The sequence below is a fragment of the Chenopodium album genome, chromosome 2 (assembly GCF_948465745.1).
Source record: "Chenopodium album chromosome 2, dcCheAlbu1.1, whole genome shotgun sequence".
Taxonomy (NCBI): domain Eukaryota; kingdom Viridiplantae; phylum Streptophyta; class Magnoliopsida; order Caryophyllales; family Amaranthaceae; genus Chenopodium; species Chenopodium album.
The window spans coordinates 14,820,255-14,834,882 of NC_137835.1; the positions used below are offsets into that span (position 1 = coordinate 14,820,255).

Consider the following 14,628-nt stretch of genomic DNA (forward strand, 5'->3'; position numbering starts at 1 on the left):
TGAATAGCTATGCTTCTCGAAAAGTTCTCAAATTTTGCAGGTGAAAACTAGACAAAAAATTAACCAATTTGAAAAAAAGAATCACCTCAAAATCTTTAGAAACGAAGGAGAACCAAGTCGATCAATATGACATTCGAAACTGAGTTTTTTGACACAAATTGTCAAACTCGACCCTCGTCAAACAGCAGTCACACCAATTTGATATGAATTTTGATGGATATAACCTTCAATCGCAGTTGAAAGGTTTGGAATCTTGAGTCTCGGTCAAGAAACGCTAAGCAACACGAGCTTAAAACCTAAACTAGGCCAAGAATACACAAGCACAAGCTTACGTAAAACTTTATAAATTTCAAATCAATCAATCATACTTTTCGTTGAACACCATCACGTATTTATAAGCTAAATAATTAGCCTAAAAATCGGTAAAACAAATTCTAATCTAACTAGGAAACTAACTCTAACTTGTAAAGATAATATTTTGCAAATATGATCTTTAAAGTTAAGCTTATCTTATACTAACCGAATTAAACTAACAAAAATATCCTAATAATAACAATATTGATGCCTTGGAACCGCATCAAGCTGTTAGCTAGGTGTGCTTCAAGGACTGGCTTGGAATGGTGGACATAGACGTGACTAATAATTGTCCATTGATTCGGAAACAATTATTCACTTGTTAGTTGAGCATTGCCCAACTAACTCCTCTTTTATTCATATGGCTAGACTGAGTAAGCAGCAAGGTTTCATGAAGATCATCCTCGAAACGGATTGCCCGTCTCTTTCCAAACAACTTGAACAAGGAGTTGTTTTTCTTTCAGAGCTGGATACTGCATTTGGGGAGATTCTTGAACTTTGTAGTGTCTTTGATAATGTAATTTGGTCTCATGTTAAAAGGGATGGCAACTTCGTTGCACATCACCTTGCTAAGTTTATTCCGTTAGGGGTTGAACAAGTGTGGGTTGAATGTTGCCCCCCAGAAATCTCTCTGTATGTACTTCTTGATACATTGTCATCTATATAAGTTTCTCCGGCATGTTTCTTTAAAAAAAAAATAATAATAATAATAATAAAATAATAAATAAGTTTATTTCATCTAATAATCTTTATAGTACTTCTATTACACCACATATTTAGAAAAAAAAAATGTCATTATTGATCCTCATAGTCTCATAGATAATTCAAAAACAAATTTTAAAGTCAAAAGATTTGAACCATCTCATCAAAACCCCTAAAAATTGGACCCAAATACCTAAAATAGCCCTACTCAAAAAAAAAAAAAAAAAAAAAAAAAAAAAAAAGAATATGACCCGTGCTAAATTTGAAATTCTAGGGTTTATTGGGGTAAAACGGGCAGAACGGGCAGCAATACCTCTCGTTGTTCCCACAAAACCACAAACAACCACCTCCTCCCGCTTCTTCGACACATTCGAAATACCCTCTTTTTCTCTCTCCTCTTTATATATTTTCATCGTCTTCTTCCTCCTTCTCTTTCTCTCTCTTCTCTGCCCCTTCATTTTCTCTCTCCTCCTTCACCTTCTTCGATTCTTTCTCTCCTCTCAAAATCTTCATAATACCACTCAATTAGGGTTTTCAGGGTTTAGGTTTTTGCTTTCTAAGGTGCTGTTGTTATCAACCCTAATTTCTCGTCATTTTATACAGGAACACTTTGTGTTGTGTTGAGGTAACTAACTTTTTTCTCTCTTTTGTTATGATTTTTTTTTTTTGTATTTTTTTTTTTTTTGGTTGTGGAATTTGATTTTGGATGTAATTTGTGATAGATCTGCTGTGTGTTTGGTTGATTGATTGGATTTTTGGTGTTTTATTTAGGGTTTTTGAATTTTTCAATTTTAGGAGTGGATTTCACTGTTTCATTTGATTTTGTTGATTTTAGCGGTTTTTTAGGGTTCTTGTTATGTTTAGGTGTGTTTTGATGTTGAGGATTGAATTTTGTGCCTTTTTGTTTTATAGTTGATAAAAAGAAATTGCTTCCAAATGATAGTTTTGAAATTATAAAGGTCAGTGATTTTATATGATATTTTGAAATTGCGATGATATATTTGATTAGCATTTGATTCTGCTGCAAATTTTGAAATTTGGACATTAGTTGTTACAGCGTTCAATGTCGAGTGCAGGGTTTGATGTTTCTTTTAGTTGATTATCTTGGAAGAAAATTTGACGAATATATGTTTGATACTGATACTATTACTGCCTTTTCTGCTGGATTTTTAGGCGTTTAGCAAATAGTGTGAATGTTTGTTCAGCAATGTGTAATGGTATTTATGATTCCGGTTCAAACAATTTTAATTGCTTTTGTCATCCCAATGATTTTAGATGAGAAATGAAATACACATATGTTTTATTGTTGAATTGATGGTAGCAAAAAAACCATACATTGGGCATGTCACCTAATTACAGACTGAGGAAGGAAAACATTAGATAATAAGGTGAAAAAAAACACTCTTTCTATACCAAAATAATTTACAACATCAAACTTGACATACATGCCAAAGCAACAACCCAAGATATATGCAGTTAATTATTAGTAAAAATATTAAAAAGTTGATATTATGAAACTTTAAATTAACTCCTATTTAACAACATATTTCAAGAAAAAAAATTTGTTTTTAACATGATGCTAAATAACTATGATCAAAATTAGTATGTAAATAGTGAAAAAAATACAGCGTGCTTTTATTCCGTGACGGATGGAGTAGTATTTTAGGGTCATAAGGAGCTTTTCCCTTTTTTTCAAATTAGGACTTGTTCAAGTGTCTGTTGTCTCGGTTTGTTCTTGATTAATATTTTATGATGTTGGTGTTTTGAATTTTTATGGTGTCATGTTTTTTGTTATTTATTTTTTATTTTTTTAATTTGGTGTTCTGCTCCTTTAGCTGTTGAATTTTTAATATGCTTATCTAAAGTTATTATACCTTAGCATACTGTGTTCTTGGCATAATCATTTTTCTTGATATGTGATCAAAATTTTCCTTTTACATGCAGTGTTAAGAGAAAATGTCGATGGATATTACTTCATATCTGCTGGCAGCACAATCACCTGATACTAAAACCCGCACAGAGGCCGAGGCTAGCCTCAGGCAGTTCCAGGAACAGAACCCTTCTGGTTTTCTGCATGCATTGTCAGCTGAGCTTTCAAATGATGGAAAGCCAATGGAATCTCGTAGGTTGGCTGGTATAGTGCTGAAAAATTCATTAGATGCTAAGGATGCTTCTCGGAAGGATCATCTTGTGCAACAGTGGGTGGCTATTGATGCTTCTGTGAAGGTGCAAATCAAGGAGTCACTTTTGAGGACATTAATGTCTGTGACACAGGAAGCATGGCACACTTCATCTCAAGTAATTGCCAAAATTGCTTCCATTGAAATTCCAAGGAAGGAGTGGCCTGATCTGATTGGATCTTTGCTTAATAACATGACTCAACCAGATGCTCCAGCTTCATTAAAGCAAGCAACACTAGAGACCCTTGGATATGTTTGTGAGGAGACATCCCATGAACAGCTGGAGCAAAGTGAAGTGAATGCTATTCTGACAGCTGTTGTTCAGGGAATGAACTTTGCTCAACATAGTGCAGAAATTCGCCTTGCAGCAACAAAGGCACTATATAATGCTCTTGCTTTTGCAGAAACTAACTTTAAGAATGAGATGGAACGGAGTTACATCATGAAGGTGGTTTGTGAAACTGCAACATCTCAGGAAGTAGAGATTAGGCAGGCTGCTTACGAATGTCTTGTGGCAATTGCATCAATGTACTACATAGTGCTTGAACCCTACATGCAGACTCTCTTTGAGCTTACATCAAAAGCAGTAAAAGGGGATGAGGAGATTGTTGCTCTTCAAGCAATTGAATTTTGGAGCTCCATATGTGATGAAGAAATCGATATTCAAGAATCTTATGAAGGGCAGAGTGACCAGTCTGATCCCTCTCATTCTCGCTTCATTGAGAAAGCTTTACAGTTTTTGGTACCAATGTTATTGGAAACTTTATTGAAGCAAGAGGAGGATCAAGACCAGGATGACAGCACTTGGAATCTGTCTATGGCTGGTGGGACATGTTTGGGTCTTGTGGCGCGGACAGTTGGTGATGCTGTCGTGCCGCTTGTGATGCCTTTTGTCGAGAGTAACATATCTAGCCCAGAATGGCGTGCCCGTGAAGCAGCTACATATGCATTTGGTTCAATCCTCGAGGGCCCTAGCATTGAGAAGCTCTCGCCACTAGTTCATGCGGGTCTGGAATTCCTGCTTAAGGCAATGAATGACCAAAACGATCATGTAAAGGACACAACTGCTTGGACATTGAGCCGCATATTTGAGCTGCTACATTGCCCAGCTTCTGGATTTTCAGTCATTAATGCTGCCAACCTCCAACCTATTCTGGGTGTTCTACTGGAGGGCATTAAGGATACCCCACATGTGGCAGAGAAGATTTGTGGTGCTATCTATTACCTTGCACAAGGTTTTGAGGAGGATGGAGCAAGCTCATCTACCCTCACACCTTATCTCCCACAGATTATAGCTTCTCTCATCGCAGCTGCTGATAGAACAGACAGCAATGACTCTAAACTACGGTCTGCTGCGTATGAAACATTAAATGAGGTGGTTAGGTGTGCTAATGTGCCAGAAACAGCTCAAATTATTGAACAGTTGCTTCATGTTATAATGAACAAATTATCACTGTCTTTTGAGCTTCCAATTGATAAAGAAAAACAAGGGGATCTGCAAGCCCTACTCTGTGCTGTCCTACAGGTCATCATCCAAAAACTTAATTCTGATGAGACAAAAAAGATCATAACAACGTTTGCCGATCAGATCATGATCTTGTTCCTCAGAATATTTGCTTGTCGCAGTTCTACAGTGCATGAAGAGGCTATGCTTGCAATTGGTGCATTAGCTTATGCAACTGGACCAGGCTTTGGGAAGTACATGCCGGAGTTCTATAAGTATTTGGAGATGGGTTTACAGAATTTTGAAGAGTACCAGGTCTGTAGCATTACAGTTGGTGTAGTTGGTGATATTTGCCGTGCCCTGGATGATAAGATATTACCTTATTGTGATGGAATTATGGCCCTCCTTCTTAAGGATCTCTCCAGTGGTGACCTACATCGTTCTGTCAAACCACCAATATTCTCTTGCTTTGGTGATATTGCTCTTTCAATTGGAGCACAGTTTGAGAAGTACCTTGGCTATGCTATACCCATGCTACAGAGTGCATCTGAGGTGTGTGCTCAGATGGACACAGATGATGATGAGATTATGGAATACGGCAACCTTCTCCGGCGCAGCATCTTTGAGGCTTACTCTGGGATACTGCAGGGTTTGAAGGATGCTAAGCCTGAGCTCCTTGTTCCGCATGCAAAACATCTTCTGCAGTTCCTAGAATTTGTCTTTAGAGACAAAAATAGGTATGTCTGAACCCTACCCATTCTTGGTGTCATATCACTTTCTTTCATATTTTGTTCTCATCTAATCTTAATTATGTTCTGGTTGTGGTGCAGAGATGAGAGCGTGACAAAAGCTGCAATTGCAGTCCTGGGAGATCTTGCAGATGCACTTGGTCAAAATGCAAAGATATTCTTGAAGGACTGCTCATTTTGTGTTGATTTCATCCACGAGTGTCTCGAATCTGGTGATGAGCAGCTTAAGGATACCGCATTATGGACTCAGGGGATGATTGGTCAGGTTATGGTTTCATGAGAAGCAGTATTTTAAATCGCTGCAGGAAAATTGTCAGCATGCGTCATTGCCTCTGTTCTAAGCCTTGTTGGGGGGGGGGGGGGGTATCAGGTATGGGTTATGTCAGGGTTTAAGAGTCTGAGGTCCAGTATTCACGTCGTGTCTGACGTAAATTTTGGTCTTCGCAAGGTTTCAGTCACCTAAGTTGTTTTGGTGTCAAGATCTGGGTCGGGTTAGGGGTTGGGGTACTTGGGGGGAGGGGTTGATCCTTATCTATATATAAGGTCACTGAATTAAAAGGGGTGGCCTCCTATTGGCCTTGTGAAACTTTGATTAATTCAATGCATCCACTACTTTGGTGGTTTGAGTCTATTCTGTTTGCTTCATAATTTCTCCATCAATTATTTTTTAGTGCATTAATCATGTGGTTAATTCTTTTTAAACTTGTGCTATGAACCTATGCTGTCATTGGAATGCTTTGTGCTGAAGTATATAAAATTGAATGTCTATAATTTGACTTTTCTTGTGCCTTAATAAGGTGCGATACTGTATTAAAATGTGAAGTTCTAGTGTTCACTTTTTAAGTGGTACATTTGGCTTACTTCCTAGTGTTCCAACGATTTAGTTCTTTCCCCACCCTCGTAGGACAAAATTGAATACAGATGCAGCTGCATGAGATGATGTTGTAGGCCTGGGATGCTTGTAAAGAACTTGGTGGGGGACGTGCTGATGTCTGCAGGTCGATTAATTTATGGTGTGATGCCTGCTCTCCAAGCTGAGGCCCTTGCTTTAAAGTTTGGTCTTCAACTTGCCTATGAAGCCGGTTTTCGTTTGATTGAAGTTGAAGTAGACTGCCTGAACCTTGTGCACTTGGTTAATGGCTGCTCAAAGGAAATTTCTGAAGTGCAAATTATTGTGAACGATATTTGTGCTATGAGTAGTCTTTTTAATATTTGTTTGTTTTCACATGTTATTAGAGAGGTTGTAATAAACCGGCACACTCCATGGCCAAATGTGTTCTCTCCTTCAAGGCGAGTCTTGTTTGGATGGAGGATTGCCCCCCTGCTGTAATGTCCTCTGTCCTGCTTGACAGAGCTCCTAACTTCTACCTGCTGCCATTGCACTTTGTAAAAAAAAAAAAAAAAAAAAAAAAAAAAAACGATTTAGTTCTTCCCAAAAGAGGCATCATTAATTAGCCTTAATATACCCTGGTTTCAAAATGGAACAGTTTGGTAGCCTTAATATAACTCTCTAGCTAAAAATTATGGAGTAATTAACTCTATTATTGCTAAGAAAATACTATGTGACCGAACTAATAAAATAAGAAGTAATTGCTTTATTTTTTATGACTAATGATGATTAGTCAATGCTTTAATTCAAAAACAGATAGTTAATACTCTGTATTATTTTTAATGTTAAACTTCCAAGGCTCCAAGGCCTCCAATATCAGGTTAGAGAATTGGAAAGCACGTATATATCTTCAACTTCGTGAGTTGGAATAAATGCAAATTATATCTTTAACTTAAATTGCATTGCATTAAGTTTATAATCTCATTGCACAAGGCAAATGGCTGGATCAGAAGCACCCTTCAAATACTTCGTGGTACATTTTCTTGTGCCTTTCTCAAATTTGTGCATTTGTTGTCATCAATGTTAATAAGTTAATAGATGTAGTAAGCTTTTATGATCTTGTCATACCATTTCGAAAAATTTGTAACTATATGTTTATTGCTTAAACATAACCCTTATTACAAAATAGTGTAACAAATTCTAGTCATGAGAGATTGTTATATACACTTGGATGTACGGTAAACCTGGGTATTTTGTACTTATTTTGATGATTGTTTTTCTTTTAATCACTAAATGAAGAGAAAAAATTAATCTTGATTTAATTGGGAGTACGTACGGTACATCCGGGTGTATGTAACGAATTCTACCGATGATTTGAACATGTAGCTTGTTACCGTATTTACAGATAGATGCATTTACAAGCTCTCCTCTAAAGGGAAATCCGGCGGTGGTGTTCTTGTTGGATAGAGAGAAGGATCAAGAATGCTTGCAAACAATGGCTCAAGAGTTTAATTGGTTGACCTGTTACTTGACAAAGATGACTGATCTGGAAATATCATTAAAGAGACCTAGATTTAATTTGAGATGGTTTGGTCCTACTTCAGAGGTATAACTTTTTATCTTTGAAACTCCGCCCATTTAAAAATAATCGCAATAATTTGAATAGCACATGATGATTTACATGTTACATAGGATATGAAATTCAATTTTACTAGAAAATTAATACCTACTTAAAAAATTAAAAAAAAAAAAAAAAAAAAAAAAAAAAAAGGTAAAATTTAGTATATGAACAATGAAAAAAAGTCAAACATGTCAATTATTTAGGAAGAGAGGGAGGGAGTACATTTTAATCCTACCAATACCAAATTCAAATACTCCCTTCGCCTATGATTATTTGCACCAAACGTCCTTTTTGCAGATTCTTAGACAAAACTTTTAGTGTAGTTTAATTAATTTTAGGTGAATTTAATTAAGTTGTAAAAAGGAGGGAAATAAGAGAGAGAAAGTGGTCTTATATGTCCTCTAATTATGCTCCTGTTGCGGCTTTCGATTTTAGCATTGTTTTTCCTTTTTTAGTTTGGTTGCCTTCCCTCGCCTTTGGGGGTTGGCCTAGTTTGGATAGCATGTATCTTCATTTGTTGTTGGTACCACACTAAACTAGTACTCCTTCCGTTTTTAAATACTTACTCCACTTTTCTTTCCCGGCCATTTTTAAATACTGGCTCTATTTCCTTTTATGAAAAACTTTTACAATATTTAATTTATTTCTCACACTTAGTGAACTCAATATAATACTCTCTCTCCTCCTATTCTTCCACTAATTTTGCTTTTACAATTTTTTATTTCTCAACTACCCCACTACCTCCATATTTTATTACTTTATCCAATTTCTCTTAAAACTCCGCACATGGAGAAATGGAGCAAGTATTCAAAAACGAAGGGAGTATTAAAAATCAAATAATATATATATATATATATATATATATATATATATAATATATATATATATATATATATATATATATATATATATATATATATATATATATAATATATATATATATATAAAGCAAATTAAATATTACACATACCTTATATATACTTGATTGAAAATGTAATTATTGTAACCCGAGCCCAACAAATCGCGTTGTGTCCTTGAGACAATTTTGCTCCCTCTACGATACCCAAGGTTATTAAGCAATTGTCTCCCAGGATAGAACGGGTTTTGTTTCTGTAAAATGGTATTGTAATTATAAGAAACTAGCGAACAAACTAGATTAGAGTAACCGCAACTATATACATGTATATCTTGAGAGAGTAAATAAAACTTATCTTCTCTATCTATGCCTAAATCAAAACAACCAACAACTATTTCTTACATTTGTTGGTCTCATGCTAGACGTGATGGGAATTTTGTTGCCCATCATCTAGCTAGGTTAGTGCCCGTAGGGTGTGAACAATGTTGGGATCATCTCGTGCCTAACGAGATTTCTCCGTATGTACTTATGGACACTCTTTCTATAAATTAATGCACTAACCGCTTTTCTTCAAAAAACAAACAAAAAATAAATAAATCAAAACAACCAACAACTATTTATAGACAAAGAAACATGAATGAAAAGATGCAAGTAATGAAAAGATTCAATTAACCATTATAACTAATGAATAGTTAATAATGAAATAATACAATTATCCACATTAGCAATGACCAATGAAAAGTTACAATTATCCAAATATATAATCCAATAGTCATACAAATTGTCGTACGACGCTACTCTACATAATTCTTCATTAATACAAAATATTTACAACATAAATATCCAACATCATTTTCCCCCTGATTGCTACATGCTACTCGTATTTCTTTTGATTACAAACTTTGGTTTCAAAGGTGCTGTTTTAGCCATCCTTTGGTAATATAATTTCGCTCTCTTTATTATATTAAAGTGAGTGGGAATTGGGAAATAAGAGAGAGAAAGTGGCTCCATATGTTTAAATTTGGTAAGATGTCTTTTTACTCTTTAAAATTTACTAAAAAGGAAAGAAAAAAAAAATTGTTGCACATAATAGAGAGCACCCATTTATGGCAAATGTTGCATATAATTGTGGATGGAGGGAGTATAATAATTTATGTTTTGTTTTTTTTTTTCCCTCTCATATTCTGTTTTCGTTTGTTAATTTCTTCCTTATTAATAATCATATTAATGTCACCAGATAAAAATTTGCGGGCATGGAACCTTAGCAAGTGCACATGCAATATTTTCGACAGGGATGGTCCAAGGCAACGAAGTCCAATTTGTCACAAAATCTGGGGTTTTTATGGCTAAGAAAATTTTGGAAAATCAAAATGGCGAAACATTAGAAGTAGATCATGAATTCATTATCAACTTCATCCACATAAATTTCTAATTCAGTTGCACTTTCCCTTATATCCAGTGGTGCAACTTAAATCCCCTGAGATGTTGTTTTTCCCTAGATCCCTCAATGGTCCATCTACAGTAAATTGCGCGAAAATGTCATCAGGAGAAAATGATCTTATAGTAAGTAGAACTTTCTTTGATTTTGTTAGGTATAGTATGTACTCCCTCCGTTTCATAATTAATATGCTCGTAATTAAATTACATATGAGTATGTTAATAACTAATTTGATTAGCGGGTTATGTATTATGATGTACAGGTTGAGTTAAAGTCTAGCAAAGATGTTACAAATTTTGACCCAAATATGGATGATATTGGTAAATGGCCTGGTAGAACAGTTGCTATCACAGCAATTGCTCCTCCTCTTTCTGGTTTCGATTTTATTTCACGTCTATTTGCTCCTAGGGTTGGATTTATGGAGGTAAATTAAAGCCTTTAATTTATTACTTTCCCATTGCTCTTCCACCATTCATTACTCACTAAATGTAAACATTTAATATGTATTGGACGTTTTTTTTTTTTTTAGAGAAACAAAAAATGGATTCTTTAATATTTATAAGGGTGCATTTTCTTCATTATTTGAATTTGGACTTGAGAGATTTGATTGAATTTGATAGTTGATAACCTTATTCTTACACTAGATTGGACTCGATTAGTCCTAATTAAAGCTATTTGGTCTTAATATTTATTAGGGTGAAGAGAACACGGCTTTAATTAAAAAAGTGTAAATAGTTTATAAATACTATATTAAAAGTCAACGGATTTTGATCAGGATTATGCATGTGGAAGTATACATTGTGCTTTGGCGCCCTATTGGAGCAAAAAACTCGGAAAATCTGATCTCAAGGCCTATATGGTTCGTACACCATCTTTTATTTTTCATACACAGTCATACTACTCGTATCAATAATTGGATAGTGGAGACGTATGCACAGTCAAAATGAGCATTGTACATATACGTCTCCACCATCATATCTACACAACTCGAATCACAATGTCAAAATATATATGTAGTATTAATTTGTGATTTTCACCTATGTATGGCAGGCATCTTCAAGAGGAGGAACTTTAATGTTACATGTAAATGAAGAATCACAAAGTGTATTTATAAGTGGTGAAGCTGTTACCGTGATGGAAGGCTTATTTCTTGTGTAAACCTTGGGTTTCTTTTTTTGTTTTAAAACAATTATTAGTTTGAATAACCTGTGCGGCTGTATTTATACAGTGTGGTCGCTTTGTTTTTATTAGGCTTGATTAGCTTGATCACTCTACACGGAATAATCAAATTTGGTTCATGTTAGCCGACCCCACTTTTGGGATTAAGGCTTTGATTGATTGATTGATTGATTGATTGATTGATTAGCTTGATCACTGGCATTAGATTGGCTTAGAGCAATCAAGTCAATACTTGAGACAATTTTTGGTAAATAATTGTATTTTGTAGTCTATCATTGTGTTTGTACTAAGAAAACCTTGTAAATTGGTAATCTTTAATCAGGTTTTTTTTTTTTTTTTTTTTTTGACAAAGAGTACTAATAAAGAAATACAAATAAAAGCGAAAACAACCAACTACACTACACAAGAGCACCAAAGAGACGCTTGCGAGCAAACTTTATTCGAGCTAAGTTGGAAAACTTGAAGTCCACACTAGGCCCGCGATCACGCTTTGCACCAACACGAACCACCTGGCAATCCACTGAAGAACCTTTTCTCCTAAACCGAGGATGAAAAATAGCATTGTGATGGCGAATTAGTTTACCCAAAGACCTGGCACTGGAATGCAAAGTGGACAACTGAAAACTGAAATCACAAACTTTTCCCACTATCTCCTGTGAACTCATTTCTCCCACATAACTATTAACATTAGAAAGGGCAGTAGTCATGCACTCCGAATTGTTGAGCTCCACTGGAGAACCTAAGGACTGCTGCAAAATGGGAACCGGCTGAGACTCTGGAATGGGCGCCATCTGCCGTTTGTCATCACAGGATACATTTAGTGTAGGTAAGGTAGATGACCCCTCTACACTTGGCTACACATCGTGGGAGACTTCCATCGTGATAGAGGTGATCACCTCCTCCGGATAAGACTGCAAAACCGGAACACACATGGACCGGGAAATGGGAGTCGACTGGAACTCTGAAGTGGGCACTGCCTGTCGCTCCAATCCACAAAGGAACTTAACTGAAGTAGAAATAGAGGTCTCTGCTTCCCTAGAAGTTACATCTTGGGGGACCTCTGTCTGGATAGAAGGTTTACTTGGACGAATCCGAACTGACATTAACGACATCGACTTAGAATGGTAGAACTGAATGACCTTGCCTTGCATAACCTGCTGTAAATTTGAAGAAGAAAGCCGAAGGGATGAACTCGAGCCATGTTGAGAAACAAACTTATGCGTACGAGAGTCTTCAGCTTCTTGACGAAAAGGATTTGAGAATTTACAATCCTCGCCTTTACTAACCGAGTTCGAATGGAAATCACACTCCATATCAACACTCACTGAATCCAGTGGAGAAACCTTACAATCCCTGTCTTTACTAACCGAGTCCGACTGGAAATCACACTCCATATCAGCACTCACTGAAACAAGTGGAAAAACCTTACAATCCCTGTCTTGATTAACTGAATCTGATTGGAAATCACACTCCATATCAGCACTCACTGCAACCGGTGGAGAGAGAATACAATGTTTAACATCACCAATTGAATTAGGCAATAAAACTGGTTTCAAAACATCAGTTGAACTTAAAGCACTACTTTGAAAGTCAGCAATTGGAGCAACTATTTCCGCAGTACAATTATCCTCTTTGACCTGACAACTACCTACACAGTCATAGGGAACTTGAAGAGTCGACTCAAGTTGAGTAACAGGCGGCTGGGCCATCTTACCCTTCTGTTTCTGATCGGCCAAAGATTTATCTTGTAACAAATCCTCAACACGGTGCAATTTTGATAACACTTCTACATTATTTGGCTCACTTTTAGCAGCCTTAACCAAATCCTTTCTAGCGGAACGAAACTTGCCCAATTCTTGATATGCAGAAGCCCTCCTATAAAGAGCCTTAATATGATAGGAGTCAAACTGTAACACAAAAGAACTATATCGCACAACAGCAGAATAATCAAGAAGCTTCAAAGCACAAGCCGCAAGATTGAGATGCAAAGCAAAAGCCAAAGATCGAAACGATGTAAAAGCTTCCGAAGAACACGGCATAGTAAAACACAACAATTTACTAGCCCACTCATACTTAGAAAAGGCAAGTTTAAACTTGCCAACCTTGAAGAAGGAGTTCCCTTGCTCCTTGACCTCCGAGGAACAAACTACAACATCACTTGGATTATCCATAGAGGAAAGAAGATGGATAATATTATCATCATTAAAATCATCCGGATGATAAAAAGAAATGAAGGCAGGAAATAAATCCATAATAAGACCCTAAAGCCAAACTAAGGGTAGAAAACCTACACAAGAACAACCAACAACCTAGGGAAAGGAAACCTCACATAACTTACCAACTCACCAGCTACGAAAATCCAAAGGAAAACCCAAAACTCTAAACCATTAAACACAAAACTGAAAACAACTTGAAGAACCTCTAAACCATTAAAATCAAAACTCTAAAATAAACCCAACAAAAAAACAAGGTAATAACAAGTAACACAGCCTAAAAAAGTAAAAAGAAAATAAGAACAAAAAGACATAATTAAAAAAAACATCAAACTTCAGCAGAGAAGGAAAACAAGAGCTAAAAACAACAGTGAACTAAACAAAGAAAAAAAGGACTGAAAAAGGACATGAATTGAGGAGAAAGCAAAGTAATTACCTAGAATGGAAGCAGACTACTGAAAAAACCAAGCAAACGGAGATTTGATCTGTGGGCATCACATTTATCTTAAAATGTTCAATGAAAATAAAATTTGTGTACTGTAGAATGTACTGTGAAAAGTGTTTTTTTTTTTTTTTTGACAGTAGTGAAAAGTGTTACTACCTCTGTTACAGGTTATGTGCAACGATTAGACATTTTTCCCCTCTGCTTTATGTCAAATCGTTGCACATAACCTGTAACGGAGGTAGTATTAAAATTAGTGGAGAGTAACAATAAAATTGTAGTTATTGTAATATATCAAATTTTATCCCTTTATTTATTTTAATTTATATAAACTGTTGATTTGGAATTTAGGTTGACTTTTTAGTTTTTTTAAAAAGTAATGAATTTTTTTTAAGAAAAAGCAAAAACAAAAAATCATTCTTTCAGTTTCTCCTTCATCAATATTTTGTTTTGTTTTTCTCCCATCTAGAATCAAACATGATTTTATTTCATCTCCATCTCCATCTTTTCTGATTGCTCATATTAATGTTCGTTACAAACTTACAATGCTCTTTTCAAGCTTTGACCTGCAGAGCTGAACCGGCTTAATTTATGAGAATGTAGGAGTTAGAGTTGGTGGGA

The 14,628-nt window shown here is 35.7% G+C and overlaps 1 protein-coding gene and 1 pseudogene across 1 annotated transcript; both read left to right on the top strand.

Moving 5' to 3' along the window:
• The first annotated feature begins 1,367 nt into the window (after positions 1-1,367).
• Positions 1,368-6,108, top strand: LOC145596731 (importin subunit beta-1-like). Its single transcript, XM_081652941.1, has 3 exons — positions 1,368-1,681; positions 3,001-5,417; positions 5,511-6,108. The coding sequence occupies exons 2-3, from the start codon at positions 3,013-3,015 to the stop codon at positions 5,707-5,709; spliced, it is 2,604 nt and encodes an 867-aa protein (XP_081509067.1). The 5' UTR covers positions 1,368-1,681; positions 3,001-3,012; the 3' UTR covers positions 5,710-6,108.
• Positions 6,109-7,255: 1,147 nt separating this feature from the next.
• Positions 7,256-11,331, top strand: LOC145569080 (uncharacterized; annotated as a pseudogene).
• The last annotated feature ends 3,297 nt before the right edge of the window (positions 11,332-14,628 follow it).